At 37.0% G+C, this 20,556-nt stretch overlaps 8 protein-coding genes across 16 annotated transcripts; 2 read left to right on the plus strand and 6 right to left on the minus strand.

Annotated features, from left to right (window-relative positions):
- On the plus strand, positions 1-2,004 carry MPK10 (MAP kinase 10). The gene is made up of 6 exons (NM_115841.2): positions 1-272; positions 545-674; positions 765-902; positions 986-1,318; positions 1,411-1,591; positions 1,666-2,004. The coding sequence occupies exons 1-6, from the start codon at positions 49-51 to the stop codon at positions 1,839-1,841; spliced, it is 1,182 nt and encodes a 393-aa protein (NP_191538.1). The 5' UTR covers positions 1-48; the 3' UTR covers positions 1,842-2,004.
- AT3G59800 (stress response protein) lies at positions 1,964-4,085 on the minus strand. Of its 2 annotated transcripts, NM_115842.4 has the most exons (5): positions 3,689-4,085; positions 3,184-3,285; positions 2,618-2,753; positions 2,480-2,526; positions 1,964-2,386 (listed from the first exon to the last, which is right to left on the minus strand). In NM_115842.4, exons 1-5 carry the CDS (start codon positions 3,773-3,775, stop codon positions 2,198-2,200), a joined length of 561 nt encoding a protein of 186 aa, NP_191539.1. In that variant the 5' UTR covers positions 3,776-4,085; the 3' UTR covers positions 1,964-2,197. The 2 variants fall into 2 exon arrangements, with proteins under 2 accessions (NP_191539.1, NP_001327718.1); NM_001339999.1 differs by having other exon boundaries at positions 1,964-2,526.
- On the plus strand, positions 4,070-5,567 carry LSM6A (Small nuclear ribonucleoprotein family protein). 3 transcript variants are annotated; one of them, NM_115843.3, is made up of 4 exons: positions 4,070-4,197; positions 4,417-4,556; positions 5,022-5,135; positions 5,221-5,567. In NM_115843.3, the coding sequence occupies exons 2-4, from the start codon at positions 4,442-4,444 to the stop codon at positions 5,265-5,267; spliced, it is 276 nt and encodes a 91-aa protein (NP_191540.1). In that variant the 5' UTR covers positions 4,070-4,197; positions 4,417-4,441; the 3' UTR covers positions 5,268-5,567. The 3 variants fall into 3 exon arrangements, with proteins under 3 accessions (NP_191540.1, NP_001327469.1, NP_001327468.1); NM_001340001.1 differs by having other exon boundaries at positions 4,104-4,197; positions 4,371-4,556; positions 5,221-5,509; NM_001340000.1 differs by having other exon boundaries at positions 4,104-4,556; positions 5,221-5,509.
- A 12-nt stretch (positions 5,568-5,579) lies between these two features.
- Positions 5,580-9,825, minus strand: LETM1 (LETM1-like protein). Of its 4 annotated transcripts, none has more exons than NM_001340002.1 (15): positions 9,676-9,825; positions 8,780-9,422; positions 8,380-8,692; positions 8,139-8,285; positions 7,951-8,039; positions 7,762-7,854; positions 7,549-7,675; positions 7,370-7,434; positions 7,109-7,283; positions 6,806-7,000; positions 6,664-6,711; positions 6,444-6,590; positions 6,274-6,356; positions 6,077-6,192; positions 5,580-5,995 (listed from the first exon to the last, which is right to left on the minus strand). In NM_001340002.1, exons 2-15 carry the CDS (start codon positions 9,358-9,360, stop codon positions 5,907-5,909), a joined length of 2,268 nt encoding a protein of 755 aa, NP_001319801.1. In that variant the 5' UTR covers positions 9,361-9,422; positions 9,676-9,825; the 3' UTR covers positions 5,580-5,906. The 4 variants fall into 4 exon arrangements, with proteins under 4 accessions (NP_001319801.1, NP_001327201.1, NP_001030897.1 ...); NM_001340003.1 differs by having other exon boundaries at positions 9,525-9,825; NM_001035820.3 differs by having other exon boundaries at positions 5,629-5,993; positions 9,676-9,765.
- A 422-nt stretch (positions 9,826-10,247) lies between these two features.
- AT3G59830 (Integrin-linked protein kinase family) lies at positions 10,248-13,042 on the minus strand. Its single transcript, NM_115845.3, has 11 exons — positions 12,493-13,042; positions 12,339-12,413; positions 12,157-12,261; positions 11,978-12,063; positions 11,760-11,880; positions 11,528-11,670; positions 11,324-11,445; positions 11,134-11,219; positions 10,920-11,044; positions 10,703-10,834; positions 10,248-10,613 (listed from the first exon to the last, which is right to left on the minus strand). Exons 1-11 carry the CDS (start codon positions 12,922-12,924, stop codon positions 10,607-10,609), a joined length of 1,434 nt encoding a protein of 477 aa, NP_191542.2. The 5' UTR covers positions 12,925-13,042; the 3' UTR covers positions 10,248-10,606.
- Positions 13,043-13,122: 80 nt separating this feature from the next.
- On the minus strand, positions 13,123-13,843 carry AT3G59840 (allyl alcohol dehydrogenase-like protein). Its single transcript, NM_115846.4, has one exon. The coding sequence runs from the start codon at positions 13,745-13,747 to the stop codon at positions 13,454-13,456; it is 294 nt and encodes a 97-aa protein (NP_567086.1). The 5' UTR covers positions 13,748-13,843; the 3' UTR covers positions 13,123-13,453.
- AT3G59845 (Zinc-binding dehydrogenase family protein) lies at positions 13,844-15,540 on the minus strand. 2 transcript variants are annotated; one of them, NM_115847.4, is made up of 5 exons: positions 15,147-15,540; positions 14,897-15,074; positions 14,647-14,813; positions 14,472-14,554; positions 13,844-14,394 (listed from the first exon to the last, which is right to left on the minus strand). In NM_115847.4, exons 1-5 carry the CDS (start codon positions 15,384-15,386, stop codon positions 14,022-14,024), a joined length of 1,041 nt encoding a protein of 346 aa, NP_567087.1. In that variant the 5' UTR covers positions 15,387-15,540; the 3' UTR covers positions 13,844-14,021. The 2 variants fall into 2 exon arrangements, with proteins under 2 accessions (NP_567087.1, NP_001078315.1); NM_001084846.1 differs by having other exon boundaries at positions 14,897-15,067; positions 15,147-15,525.
- Positions 15,541-16,703: 1,163 nt separating this feature from the next.
- Positions 16,704-19,333, minus strand: AT3G59850 (Pectin lyase-like superfamily protein). Of its 2 annotated transcripts, none has more exons than NM_001340004.1 (4): positions 18,739-19,333; positions 17,947-18,236; positions 17,258-17,486; positions 16,704-17,162 (listed from the first exon to the last, which is right to left on the minus strand). In NM_001340004.1, exons 1-4 carry the CDS (start codon positions 19,297-19,299, stop codon positions 16,944-16,946), a joined length of 1,299 nt encoding a protein of 432 aa, NP_001326406.1. In that variant the 5' UTR covers positions 19,300-19,333; the 3' UTR covers positions 16,704-16,943. The 2 variants fall into 2 exon arrangements, with proteins under 2 accessions (NP_001326406.1, NP_191544.2); NM_115848.4 differs by having other exon boundaries at positions 16,705-17,162; positions 18,739-19,210.
- Between the last annotated feature and the right edge of the window lie 1,223 nt (positions 19,334-20,556).

Consider the following 20,556-nt stretch of genomic DNA (forward strand, 5'->3'; position numbering starts at 1 on the left):
CTTCTCTCAACAGAATAGTTTGAGGTTGTGTGAGACAAAAAGAAAACCATGGAGCCAACTAACGATGCTGAGACATTGGAAACTCAAGGAGAGGTTACAACCGCTATTTGGCCGTCATCTCAAATCCTCAAGACGACTATCGATATTCCGGGGACTCTCAGCCATGACGGCAGATACATCCAGTACAATCTATTTGGGCATATCTTTGAACTCCCCGCAAAGTATAAGCCACCGATTAGGCCTATTGGCAGAGGTGCTTGTGGCATCGTTTGGTAATATCCTTTTAACAGAATTAATAGTTTCATTTCTTTTCCTAATCATTTTGAGCACTTTAGAATGTAGATGCCATGACCATTTTTGTGTGTAATTTATGGTTTGGGTTGATAAGTTTCATCTTTTTATGAGAAAAGTTCAAATCGTTTCTATCATAGAGATCTCTAAACAGTTATTATACCATTCATGACTTTTATGTTATTCTTGTTACTTTTAAAATTTCCTCACTTGACACATTAGTTTTTACTTTTCTTTTTAACTTTTTTTACAGTTCGGCTGTGGACTCCGAGACCAATGAGAAGGTAGCAATAAAGAAAATAACGCAAGTATTTGATAACACTATCGAAGCAAAGAGAACTCTTCGTGAAATCAAGCTTCTTCGTCACTTCGATCATGAGAATGTTCGTTTGATTTTATAACTATTGTCTCACCTTTTTTCTTTTATTTTGTTATTCATTAAAAGCTAACTATGTAATATCATTTTTCTATAGATTGTTGCAATCAGAGACGTAATCTTGCCTCCTCAGAGAGATTCATTCGAAGATGTTTACATTGTGAATGAATTGATGGAGTTTGACCTTTATCGAACCTTAAAATCAGATCAAGAACTAACCAAAGATCATGGCATGGTGTGTGTTTAGAGTTATTGTTTCTTGAAACTTAAAAATCATTTTGATTAGTGAGCTTGACACAATCTTCAAATTTTTGGCAGTATTTCATGTACCAAATCCTGCGCGGATTAAAGTACATTCATTCAGCCAATGTGCTACACAGAGATCTAAAACCAAGCAATCTCCTCTTGAGTACACAATGTGACTTAAAGATTTGTGATTTCGGGCTCGCTCGTGCAACTCCTGAGAGTAATTTAATGACTGAGTATGTTGTCACAAGATGGTACCGTGCACCTGAGCTTCTGTTGGGCTCTTCTGACTATACCGCAGCAATAGATGTTTGGTCTGTTGGCTGTATTTTCATGGAAATAATGAACCGTGAACCGCTCTTCCCGGGGAAAGATCAAGTTAATCAGCTTCGTTTGCTTCTGGAGGTAGTAAAGTAAAACCCTTTGTTGTGCCAAGATCATATTCGTTTTTTGTGATTCATGATTAGCTTAAAAAGTCTTGGGACATTGTTTTGCAGCTCATTGGCACTCCATCTGAAGAAGAGCTTGGATCGTTGAGTGAATACGCTAAGCGATACATAAGGCAGCTTCCTACGCTTCCTCGCCAATCTTTCACTGAGAAATTCCCGAACGTGCCTCCCTTAGCAATAGACTTGGTGGAGAAGATGCTAACATTTGATCCTAAACAGAGAATCTCAGGTCAGTTTCTGTCTCCATATAGCCTCTTCTGCAGTTTTATTTGGATTCTTATCATCAGTTTTGCCACTTTGCAGTTAAAGAAGCACTTGCTCATCCATACCTTAGCTCGTTTCACGACATTACCGATGAACCAGAGTGCTCAGAGCCCTTCAATTTCGATTTAGATGAACATCCATTCTCTGAGGAGCAGTTTAGAGAGTTAATCTACTGTGAAGCCCTAGCTTTCAACCCTGAAACCAGCAATGATTGAAAAGGACCATATCTTTGATCCTTGTTCTGTTTTTTTCTTTTCCTTCTCTGCTTTTCTTTGAATAATTTCCCTTTTCATTTCCTTTAATTTTTTCATCTCTCAGAAATTTTGTTGTGCTAAGATTTTCTGCTAGATTCCCTTTTGATGTTGTCAAATTTCATTTTTAAGCAAATAAACTGAAAAACCATGATTCTGTGGGCATCATTGCGACTTTCAATCCAACAAATATTAATACATGAGCTATTGTCAAAAATATAACATTGCAACAAGGAAGAAAGCAATCATATCCTACTTTGAGTATTTTGATTGAAGACAATCTTACTCTTTGTAATAGTTCATTTGCAGTTTTGCTTTTGTCAATTCTTCAAATTGCCAAAGAATCTAGAGAGTGGTACAGGGCCATCGGTTTCGTGTTTACTTTTGCTAGAGTGTTTGTCTCTGCTGGACTTGTGCTTCTTCTCCTTCTTTGATCTTTTCGAACTTGATCTTGATCTTCTAGATTCATCTTCATCACTGCTAGATGACGACTCTGAGGACGAATAATGCTGCAAATTCATAACACAACCGATCATGGTTCATGTTAGCATAAGCTAGAAAACCTCACACTATCTGATATAAGCTAAACTTTTAGAAGGCACCTTTCTCTTTTTGCTTTTCTTCTTCTTTGAATCTCTGTCTTTCTTATCTGCGAGGTCATTGAACCATTGGCGACCAGTTAATAACGTCCTCAGAAAGAAGGTTTAGATGTCATGTTAAGTTAAGTGGATTATGTTTACCTTTTCGTGACTTATCACTAGAATAGTTCCTTCCTTTGGAGAGTTTCAACGACCTTTCTGCATCCAGCTGAGCTCTATACTCACGCATCAGTTTATCGGTATCTGCTTCAAGTTCTCCCTTTTTCAATTCTTCTTCCTACACATGTTACACGAAAGAAAGATATAATGTTAAACATTTCCTAATGTTCCATACTCACAATACAGAGAGACTGCTGCAAGTAGTAGTAAAAAACTGATATTGCAGATAATAAAAATGTTTAAAAAATGAGCATGACTAGAGTTACTTGAAAACCGCGAGATAGGGATAGATGTAATGTAGAAGGAAGACACACTCATTTTTATATAAACACACAAAGACTGCGTATCTGTGGCTGAAGATGATAAACAGCAGAGGAAAAGAAAATGATATGTTGGAATAAAGCTTCTAAATTGACGACAATAATAGCAATCTTATGAACACTAAATCATCAATGGTCAATTGATTATCTTCTATGGCATTATAACAAGGAACACCGTTCCATACAACATACAGAAGAACTTAAGTATTAAAAAGGCAAAAAGATTACCTTTTGCTTCTGCTTATACTCTTCCCAGGTAATAGTATGTGTAGTCTTGAGGCTAGCCAAACGAGCCGCATGCCACTCTGGTGTATGAAATGAACCATCCACCTGAGACAATCCTCATCAGAAATGTTCCGGTACCAATGCAAAATATCAAAGTTTGACTAATCCAAATGCTTCTTTGTGTTCACAGCTTACAACAACAATAAAAAGACTCTTGAATCACTGTAACACAAACTCTGATGCTACACTTTTACGAAATCACATTTAAACATGGACTTGATATCGTCTACAAGACCTAGCAGGTATTAGATACAAGTTCTTCCCCCAAAATTGGGACTCATAAAGGATCTCTTGTAGGCTTAATTCTAAATGCAGCTCGATAACCCAACAACACAAAAGATCAACAAAACCATAAGTAAATCAACCAAATTGGAATTTTGTTTGGAGAAGTAAAAAAAAACAGAATCAATTTGCAATGAAGAAGATGAGAGTATGAAAAGGTACAAACCATTCCGTCTTCAACCTCATCCGGCTGGGCGGAGCTGGAACCAACCCTAGATCTCTGCATAGCCTTGTAAGCTTGATTCTTCCCCATAGCTAATAGAAGATTTACCCCACAAGAAACAGTCCGCAAATTCCTTGCAGGAGAAAGAGAATTTAGAGAGATTGAGAGGAATTGTTTGTAAAATCTAGGGTTTGGGGGATTAACGGTCCAAAGGGAGAGGATTTAGGGATCTGTAGAGAAAGCAAACGAGAGAGAGACGAGAACAGAAGAAACTGTGAGGTCGAACCGAAACGCACTGGAGATTTAATTTCACCCTCCAAAGTAAAATAATAAAATCTATAAGGACTAATGTTCAATTATTATTAGTTTTAATATGAAAACTCGATCGAATCGAAATAACAATAATCATATAGTATATAGTTTTGGAAATAAATAATAAAAGCCCTTAGGACCGATTCGTTATTTCTTCGCTCTCTCTTTCTCTCTGTGTCTCGTACTCGAGTAGGTCTCAGGTAAGGAGTTCTTCTTTCAGTTCCTTTAATCCTTGTTAAAGTTTCGATTTCTCTTTACATTTTCAATCGAATTCGCTTCTATTGGGTTGAAGGTTTAGGTTTTTAGGTTTCGGAGTCTTTTTGTGATTCGAGAGATTGACTCTGAATGGTTTTTACCTTTTGAGTTTTTGTAGTTCGAAGAGCGACCAAACTGATTTCAGATCTCAATTGTTTCTGCAGTTACGTAAAGGATCGAGCTTAAAAGATGAGTGGAGTTGAAGAGAAAGTTTCTGGAACGACAAAGACACCTGCAGATTTCCTCAAATCCATCCGTGGGAGACCCGTTGTTGTCAAGCTCAATTCTGGTGTTGATTATCGAGGTGCCTCTCTCTCTCGTTAGATGTTCTTATGTGTTTTGCAAGTTCTCTATCTCTGCTGCACTTTAGGTTAGAAGCTTTGACTTAGGACTAGTTCTTTTGTCTATGTTAAGGGAATTAAAGAGTTGCTTGTATTAAGCCCACTTAAGTAACTTAATTATCATGTTATGTCTTCAGCTTTTAAATGATTCTTTTAAAGTCAATATGTGAAGCTTTTCTTACATTTTCTAAGGTTTCCTTGTGAACATTGTTCAATGGTTTTCTTAAGAACATGTTCCTTTCTGCCTGCAATAAGGTTACAATAGTTGACTGAGATATTTGAATATTTAAGTCAGTTTCTCTCATTATCAAGGCTACTTATATCATTCTTGTTGACTTCTTTCCTTTCGTGCCCGAGTCAGTTTTGTCTATGTTCTGTTCAAGCTTAATGTTGAGTTCTTGATCAAGTTTTTATTACTCTTTTCACAGGCACTCTTACTTGTCTTGATGGATATATGAACATAGCAATGGAGCAGACGGAGGAGTATGTAAACGGGCAGCTCAAGAACAAATATGGTGACGCCTTTATCCGTGGAAACAACGGTAACTAAAATCTCTCACACTCATCCTTCTCTCAATCTTCTTCTTTGTATATCTTTCTTTTTAAGTGTGGTTTCTTTGGATGCAGTTCTTTACATCAGTACAGTAAACATGACTGTAGCAGACGGAGCCTAGGCCCATCATGATCATCAACAACAACAACAGTGGTCATGTTATGGCTGCCATTTTTGTTGTCTTCTTCTACCTCATATTAAAAGAGTAGTAGACATGTACCAAGATTGTCATCCTATGTTCTTCAGTAGATTTTTGGGATACAGACATCACTTTTTTCTTAGTAATATGATACTCTTCCATGTGACCCCAGATAAAGAAGAAAAATTATTAATTTATGGCTTGATACAATCATACAAGCAAACAAAATTGAGTTTGGGTGACCAACAGATCGAAACGAGGAAGATCATTAAAGTTTAGTAATCGAATTATGTCATTTAGGGATCACTGGAAACACACATGTCAAACTAGTATAACCAGTCAATCATCAGATTATCATATTCATAGCCATCGACACATTTGAATCAGGAGTTTCCATTGAAATAAAACGCTCAAGATATCATTCTTGGCGTAATGTTATTTTTAATCTTCAACCTCTTTTCACATTACTAGCAAAAGGTCTCGTATTCTTAGCCGCTTGTATATGTAAGTAGCCTGCTTATGTCTAAGCAGCAAAACATGAAGTAGAGCTTCTCTCAATAAAACTCTCTTCACTAGTATTAAAAAGTCTATGTGTGTCTTAAAATCATAGTATTATTTCCTTCAGCTTGATTCTTCTTCCGTTGCATTTTCTTCTGGCTTGCTTCCCAATCTCCCCAACCTTACAATGTCTTCCACCATAATTCTTCCCTCTGTTGAATAACAGATTTATAAAAAAGATCAACTTCAGGGAGATAAGAGCTCAAGAAGGAGAGGATCGCTCTGTTCTTTACCTTTATCTTTGGAGAGACTACTGATTAGTTGTTGAAGGCCGTCGTTAGCGAGTGTGTCTTTCAGGTACATTGCAGCAGCCGCAACTTCATCAGGTGTGACTTTTCCATCTCGATCTCTGTGTTCATTCAGATGTGATCACTTTAGATTCTAAGTCTCGGAAACAGAACACTCAAACAGAAAAATGGAGTCTATATACCTGTCAAGAAGCTGCCAGCCTTTGCCAATTTTGATATCCACATCATCAATTTCCTTCTCTAGGTTTTGTATCAGACCATCAACCTTAAAAAGTATGACCGAAGAGTAAGCCTCTTAAACAAATCTCATGGGACTTTAATAGTCTTAAAAACCGATTTAAAATCTTCTTACCTTCTCCATTAGTGCAGAGGAAACCTCGTCTGCTTCAGCAACTTCATCAGCTTGGTCAATATCTACTCTAGCTGCTTTGTATGCCTTCATTGCAGCTTTTTCACCATCTACATCTTCTCTCTCGACCATTGTGTTATAGAACTCCACCTGGAGAAACAGAAAAACAAAGTCTTTCAATCTACGACACAAAGTGCTGATCAAGCATTGGTGGACAGCGTACCTCTTTCTTGACCAATCTCAGGAATTCTTCGCGCTCTCTACACACCGACTGTTTATATCAAAAGCAAACAGAGTATCAAATAAATATCCAATAAACTGCTCTGCATACCCATTGTTGATAACCATAGACTCATTTTTCTTACAGAAGCGGAAGCCAAAACGCCCAAGGCGCGGCTAAGTTTGCAAAGATCATCTTGTTGTTCAAGAACTCTAGCTCTGGCCTGTTCTTGTGCTTCGCTGGCTGTTGGTATGGTCATCTCTTGCAGTGCCTTATCCTCGTCACCACCTTTAACATCCTTAATCCTTGTAAGCTCTTCTTCTTCTTTCTCTTCTTCTTCCTGCAAATATAATAAATACAAAATGTAAAATCTGGAGCAACCAAAATTCGGTTTCTCTAACTTCCTCAAGCAAGCATAATCCAATACAGTCAAGTGGTGTATCAAGACCTTGATCAGTTCTTCTTGCATCTCAAGGTACTCTAATTTCCGTCTTCGCTCAGAAACAGGGTCTTCAGATGGCAGAGAAGTAATACCAACAGTATCCACAACCTCGTCAGGTAGAGAAGAAAGAGTAGCTCGGACAGCATCCTCTGCTTTAACTCTTCCAGCAACCGTGAATGCCCTGAATATAAATTGCTCTTAGAAATTTCTTTGCAATAAAACTGATCGAAGAACAAAAAAATGACAGCAAAGAGTACTGGAACCAACCTAGAGAGGATCAATAACGAAGAGGGGACAGAATGATTAAGTGACAAATCCATCCAATCGCGAAGCTACAAAATTGTTTCAATACTAAAACATTAATAGCTGTAGAGTTATCTTCTCCTGATGGAGTTTAATAAAGAAATAACAAAGAATCAAGAATCATAGGAGTAAAGAGGAGAAACCTGTTGCCTCATCTCTTCAACTGAAACCAGTCCCAGCATTCCCCGTTCCCTGCAATCTTCGCGTAACTCAGCTTCTGAAAGGGAATCCACACCCTCAGCTCTAATCAGTTTATCATCTTCCTTAATGCTGCAGTGAAAAGAAGTAGAAATTAAACATCAAATTAAGGTAAAAACTAACAATTCTAATAACAACGAGATATGGAAGAATCTTACCTCCTCAGTCTTTTTCTGAGCATATACCGCAGATAAGCATCTGTTCCATATGGGCTAATACCCATATATTTGCACATGCTAACCAAGCGAGGCCTATATTTGAAAAACAAAGAGGTATATTACTGTCGGAACATGAACCTCTAAGAGCACAAGACATCTCTGAGATCAAACAAAAAAGAAACGACTAACCTGCTAATGTTATCCAAAGTAAGCTCATCGTTGAAAAGCTTTGCAAAGCCCAAAAGTTCATCATTATGGACTATTTGACCTCTTCGAACCTGCAAGGCATGATTTTAAGAACAAGGAGAATGAAATTCAAATCCAAAAACCGAAAGAAGAGGAAGTATTTGAGCCAACACAAAATTATGACTGTTTACCTTGTCTAGAAACTCATCCAGGTCTTCAGCGGTTTGCTTTACTTCTCCAGTTCTTGAATGTTTAACTTCCTTAGCCATCTCTCTGGCGGTTTCCTGAAGAAACTTAGCATATTCTATCCTTGCAAGTAATTTCCTTTTCAAAGCTTCCTGTGCATTAACAAAAGAGCAACATCGGAAAGAGACCAAGAAGGCAAGAAGGTAGTAAACGAATGAGTAAAGCCTACACTCTGTTGAAACATACCTCTTCTTTCATCTTGTCCTGGAAAGTTGATGGTAACATATTAGGGAAGAGCTTCAAGAAAACTGGGAGCAAAAACTCCATAAACGGCACAAGGATGAACACTGCAAATGGCACTAATCTAAAGATATCAGCTGTCGTTCGAGTTAGCTGTTGCCTTTCTCTTCTGGAGAGACTTTTTCCACCAGCCAACTTGAGCAGCAATCTTGAACTGATTCTAGTGTCTGCCCAGAGTAATTTGGTCCCCAGCCAATAATGTTTCAATGTTGATACAAACTCATGTTTCCAGTGAGTGAGCTTTTTTGCCCAATCCGCCCTGTAGAAAACAGAAAATCAGTACACATAAAAATCCATGCATAAAGCCTGGCGATTAAGAACGCAAAATGTGAGGATAAAGCCAAACCTGTTCATGGAGGCAACAGCTTTTATAGCAGGTCCTATCTTAAGAACAATTGCCCATGCCCTCTGTACTATCGATCGAGCAACCTTTTTGGATTCTTGAAGACGTTTAGCTTTCGCCTTTGCTTTAACACTGCTCAGACTTTCAACAGCTTGATCACATTCCTCAGGAGATGCTTCTTTCCTGTTCTTAGCAAGCTCATCAACCTTTTTATCCTCTTCTTCCGGTTTCTTAGCTGCAACTGTAGTAGCATTACGAATGGATAGGCTCATGTATCTCATCCCCAGAGAAGGACCAACTTCTGAACTTCCATAACCAAATCCCGAGGAGTGAAAACCATGAAAGCTACGATTGAAATATCCATTTCTAGAAAGCAATAGAAGACCATCTCTTCTTGTAAAGGACTTGTGTTCAGTCACAGGTTTAGTTTCCACGGGAGGACGGTTAATACCAGAGTGGTAAGCATGTGAATGAACCGTCTGAGAGGAGTTTCCAATGTACTGAAAGCTCTGAATAGAGCGAGCATAGACATTCAAGTAATCGGAAATGATATTCTTTCTCCTAACGATCGCTCTTGACGCCATTTTGTCAAATCCCTTGTTGTGCAAAGATGAATCACCTGAACATCTCCCAGAAGAGAACACTCCTGATAGATTTGAAAGAGGAAAAATCGCTATCAAAATCTACGAACCGAAACAAAACTCAGACGATAAATCGAAATCGGTATGAGAAAAATCACAATATTTACCCTAGAAAACTCTCAAATGACGACAATTCTCGAAATCTCGAATAGAGTTGAAAAATGAAGCGACGCAAGCAATCGAAATGCAAAGCCTTGATTTTAAGAAATATGAGGAATTCGAAGAAGATATTGAAGAAAATAACGAAGTATAACTTACAGTAGACGGAGGAATCTGAAAATGACGAACGCTGTTTACCGGAGAAAGTGAATCACGCCGGAGAAATTTGAGAGGTTTTAGGGATGCGGCAAATAAATCGTGAGAAAGGGTTTTAGATTTTTCTTTACTTATTTTTTTGTATCACTTTTTAGGACAGAATAAATAAAGATATTTGTTTTGCTCACACCTGTATGAGTGAGTGATTCTAAACCGTTGGATCAGATCTAGGTCCCAGATCTTTTCGATTGTAACCACGTGGGCTAATCCACGATCAGATATTATACTTGAACCCCAAGGGCCAAGACGAAAGGATCGTTTTATATTTTATTTTTCTATAATTATTTTTGGTTGTATTCATAATTAAATTAGTTTTTTTTTTTAAAGCTTTTACTTCTTCATCAAACAAAAAAAATGTCTTTTACCAAGTATTATTTATATCCAGTATGATTTTTATTAGATCATTTATCAAAAATAATATTGTTCACTTCACACACAAATTTACATCAGAATCTTAAAGTTTTATTTTTTTACCAATTGAATCAAAATGAACTTTATTTTATTAGAAGTGTTAGTTTGGATTTGATAATTGCCTTCAACTTGAGATAATACTTCCGACAACTACTATTTCTTTTTGTATCCATTCCCTCCGGCACCTCTTATGATAAGACTCTTATCTAGAAATTAAAATGTGCTTCCAATTTCAGTATGAACAAGTGATGTTTATCATAAAATATAACTTTACAAATAACTCAAAAACTTATGATATTAAACAAACAAACATGAAAACAAAAAAGTGATCTTCTGTTTCTACAAAGCAAATGAGTTTGTGAATCTTCTTGAGTCTTCTGCAAAATCTCACTCTCATCTTGTTTTTTCTTCATCTTTGGGGTTTAAGTTTAAGATTTGATTGGATTGATTCAATATTTCCATTTCATTTCCTGTGAAAATACAAAACATGATGAACATAAATCTTTGACTTAACTGAGGATTGATATTCAGATTAAAGAAGATGAAACTTTGTTTTTACCAAGGGAACTTAAATGTGTCTTTCCACCAACCCTGCTTGGAACAGTTTGTAACTATCTTGTCGAGCCGAATAATAATCTCAGAGAATATTGGCCTCACACTGATTTCTGGATGCCAGCATTCCTCAATCAACCTACATAGTCATATGATTCTTGAGATGTTAATGTTTGTAAAACAATCATATATGTAATAATAGCTGATGATCTTGAAATGCTTACTCTTTCAATTCCGGAGGGTAACTCTTTGACTTTGTTCTGATTGTTGGTCTTTTACCTTCTATACAAATCGATTCTGCAACCTCTTCAGGTGGTTTAGGATGGAATAAAGATACTCCCTCGGTCAACTTCACATATGAAACCAAAAAACAACATTGCAGAGTTTGAAACCGAGACATTTAATTACAAAGAAAAGGCTAAAGCTTTGTGTTACTACCTCGTACAAAATGACACCAAACGAATGCACATCAGCCCTTTTATCGAAGACTTCATCTTTGTAAATTTCGGGTGCTATATAGTAATCTGCAGTTCAAAAGGTAAGCATAGGATCTTTCAAGAACAATGCTTCTAACTTGTATATATATATATGAATCTGTTTCTAACTTAAAATGCAGCCTTTTTCTTACTTGACTTATCGATTTGAGCTTCGTGGTTCACTACTTTTGCACTGTCTTCTCCAATCTTTGACAACTTTATCAAACCAAAACCAGAGATCTTCAATTGCCCTCCTCTATCTAGCAAAATATTTCTGGCACCTTACAAAAAACTTTCAAAATATTATCCAAACTGTTTTTTCGCCATTAAATAATTTGTTCTCGGCTTTGTCTTACTTTGGCATTAACTCGCAGTGGATGATCGGATCTGGTTTACATTCATGGAGGTAGTTCATTCCTCTAGCAATATCAAGAGCAAATCTCAGAGCTTTTGAAGGAGAAAGACGACCTTTCTTTTGAAGATAGACACTTAGATCACCCTGAAATTGAGATGATTAATGAAACAAGATTGCTTGCCACATTTGTGATTCAATGAGCTGAAATGAAGTATGAAACAATGCGTACTTACTTTTGGATTACACTCAACTACAATCATCATCGGTAGATTTTGAGTGACGGCTCCAACAAATTGAACAATATTTGGATGCCGAGCTTTTGCTAGCAAAGTCAATTCGTTTGTGAAAGCATTTCTGCTCGTAAAAAAGAACCGGAAATAGACAAACACAATGTTAGATTACTTCATGCTACGGACAAAATCATACAGAGAAGTTCAAGAATAATGCATACACTCGTTCAGGATCTGAATAGCTATCTTTATCGAATATTTTTACTGAGACTCGCGTGCCATTCCATTTAGCAACTTGATAAGTTCCCTGCAAATTAAGCAAACACAAACACATCAGAATAAGAGAGACTTCGGACAAAAAATCTCACCTGGCTCTTGTCAATTAGGAAAATCAACAAACCTTTGAAATGCCATCAACTTTTCGGACTTGCAGCTCGAGTGGATTAAGCTCATACTCAGGAACTTCTTTTGGATTCCCTACCGTCATTGGAGTCTTTCTAGTTTTCTAAAAATCAACGACAAACAAATGTTGAAGATGAAGCAAAACATAGAGACCAATCATCTTTATTTTAAATATCATACCGGAGCTTTAGCGCCTCGAGCTTTCAAGAGATTATAAACTTCAACATTCCCATAATACTTTGCATCAACAGCCGCCTGAACAATGTCAAAAATGTCACCTTAAGGATGCATCCAAAACCAAACACTATTAAAACAGGGGAAGAAGAGAACACACCGTACTACCCCAACGATCACGAGCATCGATATTAGCTCTCCGGCTAAGAAGAACCTTAACAACATCATAATGACCTTCACAGGAAGCAATGTGAAGAGCAGTACGACCATCAAGATCAATGCTATTCACATCTATTCCTTCATTAAGCAGCTCCTCAACGCCATTAACATCACCTTTACTCGCCATAAAGAGAAGCTGCATCGTCGAATCAAGATTCTCGGGGACAGACATATGCGGCTCGCAGCTAAGAGACTCAGGACTACGTCTGATCGGATCAAGCGAAGATTGACGACCGAAGCTGAATCTCATGTTGTTACGCCGTGGATCGAGAGAATTTTGGCGCGTGAATTGTCGGCTTAATGTTCGTCTCATTGATCCTGTCGAGAATTGTCTCGATATCCCACGCTTCAACTGCGCGGCAATGTTGTCCATGATTGATGATGATAATGAATCGCAAAGAACCAAGATCAGTCAATGATCAAAACCACATTGTATCTTCCAAGGAGAGGGACGATCGTGGTGAGCTTTTTTTTTTTTTAATTGTTCGTCGTTTATGGATTATCCATAAACAGATTTGACAAAAGAATAGTTTCGTTGGCTCAAAAATGTCGTTTTGAGCAGTAAAACGCGGGTAATCACTATTTTCTAATCTCTTTATTTATTGGATCCATACATAATTAGATGAACTAATTAGAACTTATATAATTAACCAACGCCATTGATAACTAAGCTTAATTTAATATGAAAATACAACCTGGAGATTGGTTTATATTAATTCAAACGTTGACATTTTTGTTGTTATAACCAGTCCAATTTAGCAAAATTAATCATCACTGCACTAATTAAAGATGAGAGAACTTGTTCGATTTCAAATGAAAGAGATGACATTACCAGACCAAATACAATTATCAACGACGAGATTGAACAAGTTTACATCTTCTACAGATTATTGACTGATTCCTCAGAAGACGACGCGAAACTGTGGAGCGTCTTTGCCGTCGGCGGGAAGAATCTCCCAACGGCAAGGTTCGAGATCATCGGAAACGGGACAGTAACCAGCGAGAGTGACTCTGTCTCCAGTAGCAGCAACGGAGCCGAACTCGAAAACCGTCGCGCGATCGGGCCGAGGAACTTCTATGGCTCCATTCATCCCCGGGGCTGGAGTTTCTGATTTCGGCATCTGAATCATCTCCGGCTTAGACGTCTCGGACTGTGATGGCTTAGGACTTCCCGTGAACCATGATAGAATCCCCATTGCTACTCTCGAATCGGTGGTTCTCAAATTGTAATCTGAGGAATTAGGGTTTATCTTTTTCCCCTTCTGATCTGCTGAGTTTGTTACATTGGGCCTTTGAATTATTAAGCTGCGCTTCACTTGGGCCCATTTAAACACGAAAATATGGAATTTAACTATATGCCCTTTTATTTCATATAAATTCCAATTAGAACCCATACCCTTAAAATACGACATACAAGGTAGTTTTTTTGTAATTTTACATATATCCATACATGGATAGATTTCTTTACTCTCAAGCAACCTTGAGAACTTGCTTACCAACGTTTTTTCCATGAAGAAGTCCTACAAGAGCAGCAGGACCATTCTCGAGTCCTTCAACAATGTCTTCCACGTACGCTAATTTCTCTTCTTTTATGTAGGGAAGAACAAACTCCAAGAACTTTGGGAATCTATCTATAAAGTCATAAGAAGCAAACCCTTGCATCCTTATCTTCTTGAATATGATGTCAGGTAGATTTTGTAACCTGTCTCTGGTTTCAAGATGGTACTGAGATATCATCCCACATACAGCGATTCGTCCATACGTTTTCATGTTAAGTAGAACCGCGTCAAGCATTTTGCCTCCCACGTTCTCAAAGTATATGTCAATACCTTTTGGTACACACCTGCAGAGAGAAATATTGTGAGGAGATTTTGATTCAATGATTCAAAGAAACTGATTTATAAGAAGCCAAATATGAACCTCTTCAAGGCGGAGTCAAGGTCAGGCTCTTCCTTATAATTGAATGCATCATCGTAACCGAATTTGTTCAGCAGGAGATCGACCTTTTGTGGGAACCAAATTATGTAATTAGAGAAAACTTATATAGAGATAGTTTAACTCATTTGATTGATGAGTTTCAAAACTATGGCCTAACCTTTTGTTTACTTCCGGCACTTCCAACAACATAGCAGCCCATCAACTTTGCAAACTGACCCACGAGCTGTCCAACCGCGCCAGAAGCAGCAGACACGAACACTGTGTCTCCTTTCTTAGGTGAACATATCTCGAAAAACCCGGCGTAAGCAGTTAAACCTATCATACCTGTTATGAAAAAACAGAGCTTTTAAGAGAAATAGGTATAGGTCCATAACACTATTACACTTTTTTTAGTTTCTGTGACTAACCGAGGATTCCAGTATAGTAGCTGAGAGGAACATTGATATTGACGTCGATTTTGAATATAGCAGCCGGGTTGATAGTACTAAACTCCTCCCAGTTCACAATTCCCCAAATCATATCGCCTTTCGTAAAAGATGGATCATCAGAATCTATTACTTGAGACACTCCAATTCCAGCTATAGGCTGCACAAAGAATCAACAACAATTTCTTATTAAGTCCTTGTGTATGTATGTATGTGTGTGGAGAGTTGTTACCTTTCCGGGGATGAAGGCATCCAAAAGTGCTAGAGTGGAAGGAGTTGGTTCTCTCATGAGAATCCCCATGTAAGGGTCACAAGACAAGTAAAGATTCCTCACCATAACCGCCGCTGATCCGGGCTTAACCTTGAGTTCCACGGGGTCTGAAGCTGTGATAATCATTAGGTCAGATTCTTTAGGGATACCCTTCACATAATTTCTCAGTATCACTTGCTTGTTTTTCACGGTGGTCTCCATATTCCTCTGTTTTACTCTTAGTAAAAGCCCTTCTTGCTTTGGTCAGATCTATATATCTTCAAAACTGAACAAAGTTTAAATTGGTGCATCTCCCATCATACATAGAATGGGCTCATCATAGTCATTATCACAGTACTATGATTATGAATTGCATGCATAAAGTATGTTTGGTAAGATAAAATTTAAAATAGTGTATGGTCTAATTCATAATCATAGTACTGTGATAATGACTAGTGACCAACAAAATTACTATAAAATGTAATTCAAACCACGTATTAGTAGATACTGTACCAGCTCCATTATGTGATGCGACAACACTATACTTTGTCTGAAACTCTAGATCTGAGGTATCAGAGAACCTCACCAAATTTGTCTAAAATTCTCTTGAGTGTGACCTAATATCCACGCATTTTGTAGGAATTTTGGAAATAAGAAATTATATTCTAATAGTTTTCCCATGATTTATCATTGATACATAATTTATTATTAGTCTAGTAGAGTTTGACGAGGTATGTTAAGGTTACTGGTTTAACAGCTGAGGGAGAGACTGCCAATTGTTAAAGAAAGATAGCTCCCTGCAATAAAAGAGGCTCCTGCAACAGTAAGAGCAATGCGACCTGTATTGCAATTCATGAGTTTCATGTTACACAGAATTATTCTCTAAGCTACATGAAATATTCAACTTGGATCTTGCGCTTCGATGAATCTGAAACTCCAAGATGCGTCTTTAGAAGTCTTTCATGTGGATGACTGACCGTGATGTGCGTCCCAAAACCCTGGAGTACCTACGACGAGTTGCCATACGCAGCATTATATGGCGTCACATGTATCATTTCCAAGCCAAGACCAACTCAAATCGGGCATTACAGATTAACGGAGTTTTCGATAGAGGGCCACCAAGACTCACTTTTGCTTTTGTTTAGACCCTAAACTCTCTAATATTCAACAATGTGCTGCCACGATTCATTGTGGTACTTAATAAGAAATTCATCTTACACATGTCACTTATTTTTTTCAAAAATAATAAATTAGTTGAAATAAATTCGATTGAACATATGTTACTTTATTTTTTATATACTCATGTTCTTAGATTGCACGACTAATAACCAATGTAAATGTTCTTAGTATTAGCTAGATGAAATATCTCTCACCGTCTCCGTCCAATTATATCCTTAAATTTTGCTTTTATATATTGGATTTGTAACATTTCGATTTACTTAGACAACATTGTTTACACGTAATTCATTTATATAGCTGATAATACTATATTAGGCTTAGGCTATAGGCATTATGATGTACAATTTATCGATTTGATTCGTTTTATTAAACACAATTCCCATTCATTTTAAATATCCACCTACGTTCATAATCATTGGTTAGTCCGCATTGACTAATGCATAACAAATAGCATCATTAGAAATTGATTTTGCGAAAATACTAGACCATAATTTCACGTATTCCAACCCTCCAGGAATAAAGCCGTAATATATATGAAAATACGACGTTACTTACAATTACACTACTAACAAAAAGAAGACAAATATTTTTCTTTTCTGGTCATAGACAACTGTTGGGCCGTTGAAATCCTGCCTCACTACCTCCAGCGTGACTACAATCTGTTGTTGCTGGTTTATTCCGGTACGTCAACTTCACATCTTGAATTCGAATTCCCGTGCACGGCTTCTTAGAGCTACAGTCTAATTTCACTCCAACTTCCGTCGCCGATGTCCCGTGTATATCGAAGAACATTACATCGCTGATTTTTATCCCAGAAACCTATCATTCATATCAATCATATATAAACCAATTAATATCTAAATTAAGAATAGCTTTTTATGTGACGTTTAATATGTTTTGAGAAAAATGTGGACCTGATTAGGGCAATTTTCGTTGCCAGGGCAGTAGTTTTGGTCAATGACGATTGGGTTTTGTACGTTGTTCATAACACAATGCTGGAAACGGATATTCTTAGCAAATCCATTACTGGGCCTGGCCCATGACTTTATTCTCACCCCATTCTCTGTTCCTGTAAACGTCGCCGTTTTCACTGTTATGTTTTGTACACCTACCTCCACACTTTCTTTTCCCAAGCTTCCAATGCTGTACCAAAATATAAAAATGATTGATGTGGATAAATAAAAGAAAATGATCACTAGAAAGTGAACCAAAAACCAGTTACTGTTACAGTATAATAAAATTAAAATAATTGACATTTTATAACCAAAAAAAAAGAACACAACAAATAAATTGATAAACTGAACTAATCTAGTGCCACTGTGTGACATTGACAAATATATTTTTCTAACTATTAGAAATACATGAAACTGAAAATGAATGAATTGGAACAAATTAACAAAACATTGTTCTCTCTTTGTAGTTGTGTTGATTACTAATTCATAAACGGATAAACCGTGTCAACCCTATATAAACTAGTGTCGGCTTTAACTTGTTTACTATAATTCATATAAACCAAAAGTGAAAGAAAAAAAACCTTATAAAAACTAAAAATAATGGAAAGATAAAAATGAAGTTACAAGTAATTAAATTAATAATTCAATACCTGATCCCATGGCCAGGGCCACAAGCGACATTCTCGATCCAGAGGCCGTTAGTGCCGGGACCGATGGAGACACAATCATCGCCGGTGGAGATTTTGGAGTTGAGGATGGAGACGGTAGATGATGACTGCACGTGGATCCCATCAGTGTTTGGACTGTTTCCGTCTGCAGAAACTTTGACTCCGTCGAGCTTTACGTTACTGCAGCCGTTAATCGCGACGTGAAACATCTGACTGTTAAGTGACGTCAGCCCGGAGATCACCACGTTGCGTGAGCTCTGAAACCCTATGCTCTGTTTGCAATTTGTTGCTCACGTGTCAATTTCATTTATCCGAAAACAATAGGAAGTATATAATAAAGATTATCACTAAATCAATGACTCTATGATTGGTACATGTGAATGAGGATTCTACGTTAATTAACGTGAGAAGTCAACGACACATAATATTTATATGAATGTAACTCTATGTTAGCAGAAAAATGGAGAAAAAATTGCGGAAAATGCATCATTTGGATCGTGCTAGCGGAATTTGCGGAAGCGCATCGATAAAACGGCGATAATTCATTTTCAAAATATACCTACTAAGAAAATGCTTTTAAATGATTTCAACAATATAAGTTTAACAATAAGACAAAATTGATGGACTTTTATACATGTAACAATTTTTTTACCATTTTCCCTACTTATTGATTAGAATTTCTATGGCAACAATATTTTGTAGGTTGGCATAATTTAAAATTATAAATGCATAATTCACAAATAACATCAAGACGTTAAAATGGTAAGTTCTTACCGTGGCGCCACTCGGGCAATTCTTGCCGGACTTTTTGCAAGACCATAGAGAAGCTCCCTGGGCGTCAAGAACTCCGCCGTAGACAGAGATGCCGTCGAGATGCTGGAACAAAATCCAATAGTTTTCTTTACCGATGACTCGATAATCCGATGGAGCCACAAGTGTACCTTGGATACGGAACGTGACGGACTTGCGTTTACACTTGGAACCGTCAAAAATAATGCTTCTTAACAAAAACCGTCCCTTAGGTACCAAAATGGTGACCGGTTTGACCGATGCACATGCTTTGGCCCACAGGACGGTAAAGGCCTTGGTCGAGTCGGTTTTGCCGTCGGGTTTGGCTCCGTAAGAGAGGATATTGTAGGTTTGAGCTGAGGAAGATGAGACCGAGAGGAGAAAGAGGAGAACTATGAGAAGTGAAGAATGCATTGCTTTGAAAGTGAGAGATAGAGGGAGAAGTTGAAAAGTGGTGATGGGTGTGTGGGATTTGAAACGGTTTAGTGTAAGGTATATATAGTATTTGCGTATTTGTGAAATGGATTGTTTTTTGTTGATTAACATTTTTCTCTTGTTATTTTCTATATTATCATATCAACGAAACCTTAGATCTGAAGAATAAAATTTGATATGTACAGTAGTATATTTTCTTAAATAGTTTATTCGAGTGTTTTGTCAAATTTCAAAATATTGCAAGTGGTAGATTTGAGTTTTAGAAGTTTGTGTCTATTGTGGGTTTATATCGTTTATCATGAACTCTATATGCTGAAAAATCAGATTGTTTATTTATAGATTTACTGTGACTAAATGATCGTTTAAATTGTTTGTATCATATTACATGAATTAATCTCTATAAATATTTCATATAGTAATATTATCTAATTCATGTAAGTGTATACAAAATAGTTTTGTCTGTTTTTTTTTTTTTTAAATCCTCAAAAAAAAAGCAAAACCAAACATTCATATTTTCTGAATCAAAACAAAAATCAACGCTAACTCGTAAGCATTCGGATACAATCAACTCATGAAAATTTACGCATTGAAATTTCTTAGGATTAGAACTCGAATGTGTTTCGACATAAAATCATCTATGTTGTATTCAAATATATGATAACTGAAAAAGCAAGTGGAATGGTCAGGGGCAGTGCATGTTGATGGTAGGGAGCATAAGATCAATGCATGTGACGACTACAATTGGTAGTAACCGATTTAGCTTTAATTATCGATAAAAACGTTACACGATCCTAATAATTAAAAGCAAGGCAAGGAATTTACGGATCCATGCATATATATTTAATAAAGTAAGCAATTAAAGGAGAAATAATGTACGGGTCATACGGAACCAAACATGAGTGGGAAACGTGACAAGTGGAGGATAAAACGGAGAAGAAATTGACCAATAATATCGTAAGTAAATATTTTGATAGGATGATAATCATATTCACAATCACATGCATGGCCAACAATTCAGAAAAATGTGATGTTTGTTAAACACAACGCATTTATTGCCGCATGCCGTGTTAATAGGATCACGAAATGTAATATAAATATCGAATGAAAGTAGTGTATGCTGAAACTAAACCATAAGAAGAAGGATATCCTTGTAATGTTCCATCGTCTTTAGCGTTCAGAAAATAACTCTTAGGGTAAATTTAGTTGGCTAAAACAATCGGTGGCCTAAAGTTAGGTAGAGAATAGAGACCTCGATCTTAAGTTGATTTTAGTAGGCTAAAAATGATCGGTGGCTTAAGGATAGAGGGAGAGACTAGAAAGACCTACATTGTAGAAGATAGAAAAAAAAGAAATTTTCACAGAAGTGGC

The sequence above is a fragment of the Arabidopsis thaliana genome, chromosome 3 (genome assembly GCF_000001735.4).
Source record: "Arabidopsis thaliana chromosome 3, partial sequence".
In the NCBI taxonomy this organism is placed as follows: domain Eukaryota; kingdom Viridiplantae; phylum Streptophyta; class Magnoliopsida; order Brassicales; family Brassicaceae; genus Arabidopsis; species Arabidopsis thaliana.